Below are 1,801 nucleotides of genomic sequence, written 5' to 3' on the forward strand. Positions count from 1 at the left end.
AATTATAGCAGTGTTGTTAGGAAAGGCTAAAAAGTAATAAATAAACCCAGTATTGGAACAAAATAACTACAAACTAATTGCATTAAGAGTTGAAATCTGTTTAGCAAATATTCATTATAGGAGACAATTTTTATTCAAATTAGCAACATAATTATACCACAACTATAATTCTCCAGAACAGAATAAATACAACTTCAAATGTCTTAAAGGACAGATTATCATCAACAGTACTCAGTAAAAAAAAATTTAAACTGTATCAACTTTAAATATGGTTTGTATCTTTATTTTTGAGGTCTCCCTGACTACCTTTTCCCAGTATGTGGCTTTACAACTTTTTCAGCTATATGTTGTGGCACATTCCATTTGCTTTCGTCAGGCAACGGGTCTACTGGTATTTCATAAGTCTGCAGAAGGCTCTCCCTCGTGTAATAAGGAGAACAATAGTTTTCATAAGACTTGTTCTTGTGCCTCAAAGCAGCCAAAGCATGTGCACAAGAAAGTTCATCAAGTTGGAATTGTCCACAACTACGTATCTTGTTTTGAAGGCAAATAATGAAGGGCTTCACACCATCTATCACAGTATGGATATAATCTGTTGAAGTCCTCACCTACAATTTTATTACAAACATACAACAAGTTATCAACAACAGATACAAAATAAAATAACTACAATTATACAACAATATTTCTATAATTAACAGTATATATTTATTTTGATGGAATCAATGATATGATGTTATTGGTTATAGCTTACTCTCATCTTCTGCGATAATGTCTTGTTGTCCTCCAACTCTTCGTTGTATTTTTTTCCAAGGTATGTGAACGTACCCTTTGCATTCAATAACTTTTCATTAGTCCAACGTTCAAGAAGAGTCATCATGTACTTTAATAGTTCTACTATGGGCAGCTCTCTTGCATCTTTGGTTACTATATTCAATGACTCTGCAATGTTTGATGTCATCGTCCACGTTCTGTTCACCGTAGCATGTACCCGAGACCATATGTGATAGCCAATATCGTATATGTATGCTTTAACACGTGTGTCGATCTCTTCAATCTTTGACATTCTTTCATTAAATTCATCAAGCGCGTATGATCGTGTCATGGCAAAGTAAAATTAGCTGAACTTTAGATGACCCTTCTTGAACTTTGACCTTACATTTGTCCAAATATGCCACATGCAAGCATAATGTGGCATGCTAGTATAAACAGTAGATGTTGCCTTCAAGATTCTCTCATTTCGGTCCGAAATAACACACATATTTGATTTTTCACCATATGCATGTTTGAATTGCTCAAAAACCCACCTTCATGATGCGTCATTTTCTGAATCAACAACGGCGTATGCTAGTGGGAATATGCTACCTATCACACGGGTGGCAAAAAGAAATTCAATTTCTGTAATAAAACTTGAAAATATTAAAAATACAATCTCAAAAATAATTTTATAATAATATTTTTACAATTAATCTACATTACCTGTTGCATCCATTGTGCTAGCTGTTAGCATGATTCCCTTATATGCCGACTTCAAGAAGTTGCCATCAACTACTACAACTTGCCTACAATGCTTCCAATCCTTGATAGACGCACTAAGTGCAACTAATGCATACAAGAAATAGTCATTTTTAGTCTTCTCCAATTTCACTACCGACCCTGGATAAGTCTTCTCCAGAATATACAAATAACTCGGCAAGCGACTGTAGGAATCAACAGGATGACCTCTCAAAAATTCCAAAGCCTTTTCCTTTGCTCTCCAAGCTTGCATGTATGTTAAGTTCATACCATGATCCGACAACAT

General features: G+C 34.7%; 2 protein-coding genes across 2 annotated transcripts; both read right to left on the reverse strand.

The window, feature by feature from the left end:
• Positions 1-302: 302 nt before the first annotated feature.
• Positions 303-1,105, reverse strand: LOC104098865 (uncharacterized). The gene is made up of 2 exons (XM_009605697.2): positions 755-1,105; positions 303-608 (listed from the first exon to the last, which is right to left on the reverse strand). The coding sequence occupies exons 1-2, from the start codon at positions 1,103-1,105 to the stop codon at positions 303-305; spliced, it is 657 nt and encodes a 218-aa protein (XP_009603992.2).
• A 204-nt stretch (positions 1,106-1,309) lies between these two features.
• LOC138908313 (uncharacterized) lies at positions 1,310-1,801 on the reverse strand. Its single transcript, XM_070198971.1, has 2 exons — positions 1,480-1,801; positions 1,310-1,365 (listed from the first exon to the last, which is right to left on the reverse strand). The coding sequence occupies exons 1-2, from the start codon at positions 1,799-1,801 to the stop codon at positions 1,310-1,312; spliced, it is 378 nt and encodes a 125-aa protein (XP_070055072.1).

The sequence above is a fragment of the Nicotiana tomentosiformis genome, chromosome 3 (genome assembly GCF_000390325.3).
Source record: "Nicotiana tomentosiformis chromosome 3, ASM39032v3, whole genome shotgun sequence".
Lineage (NCBI taxonomy): Eukaryota > Viridiplantae > Streptophyta > Magnoliopsida > Solanales > Solanaceae > Nicotiana > Nicotiana tomentosiformis.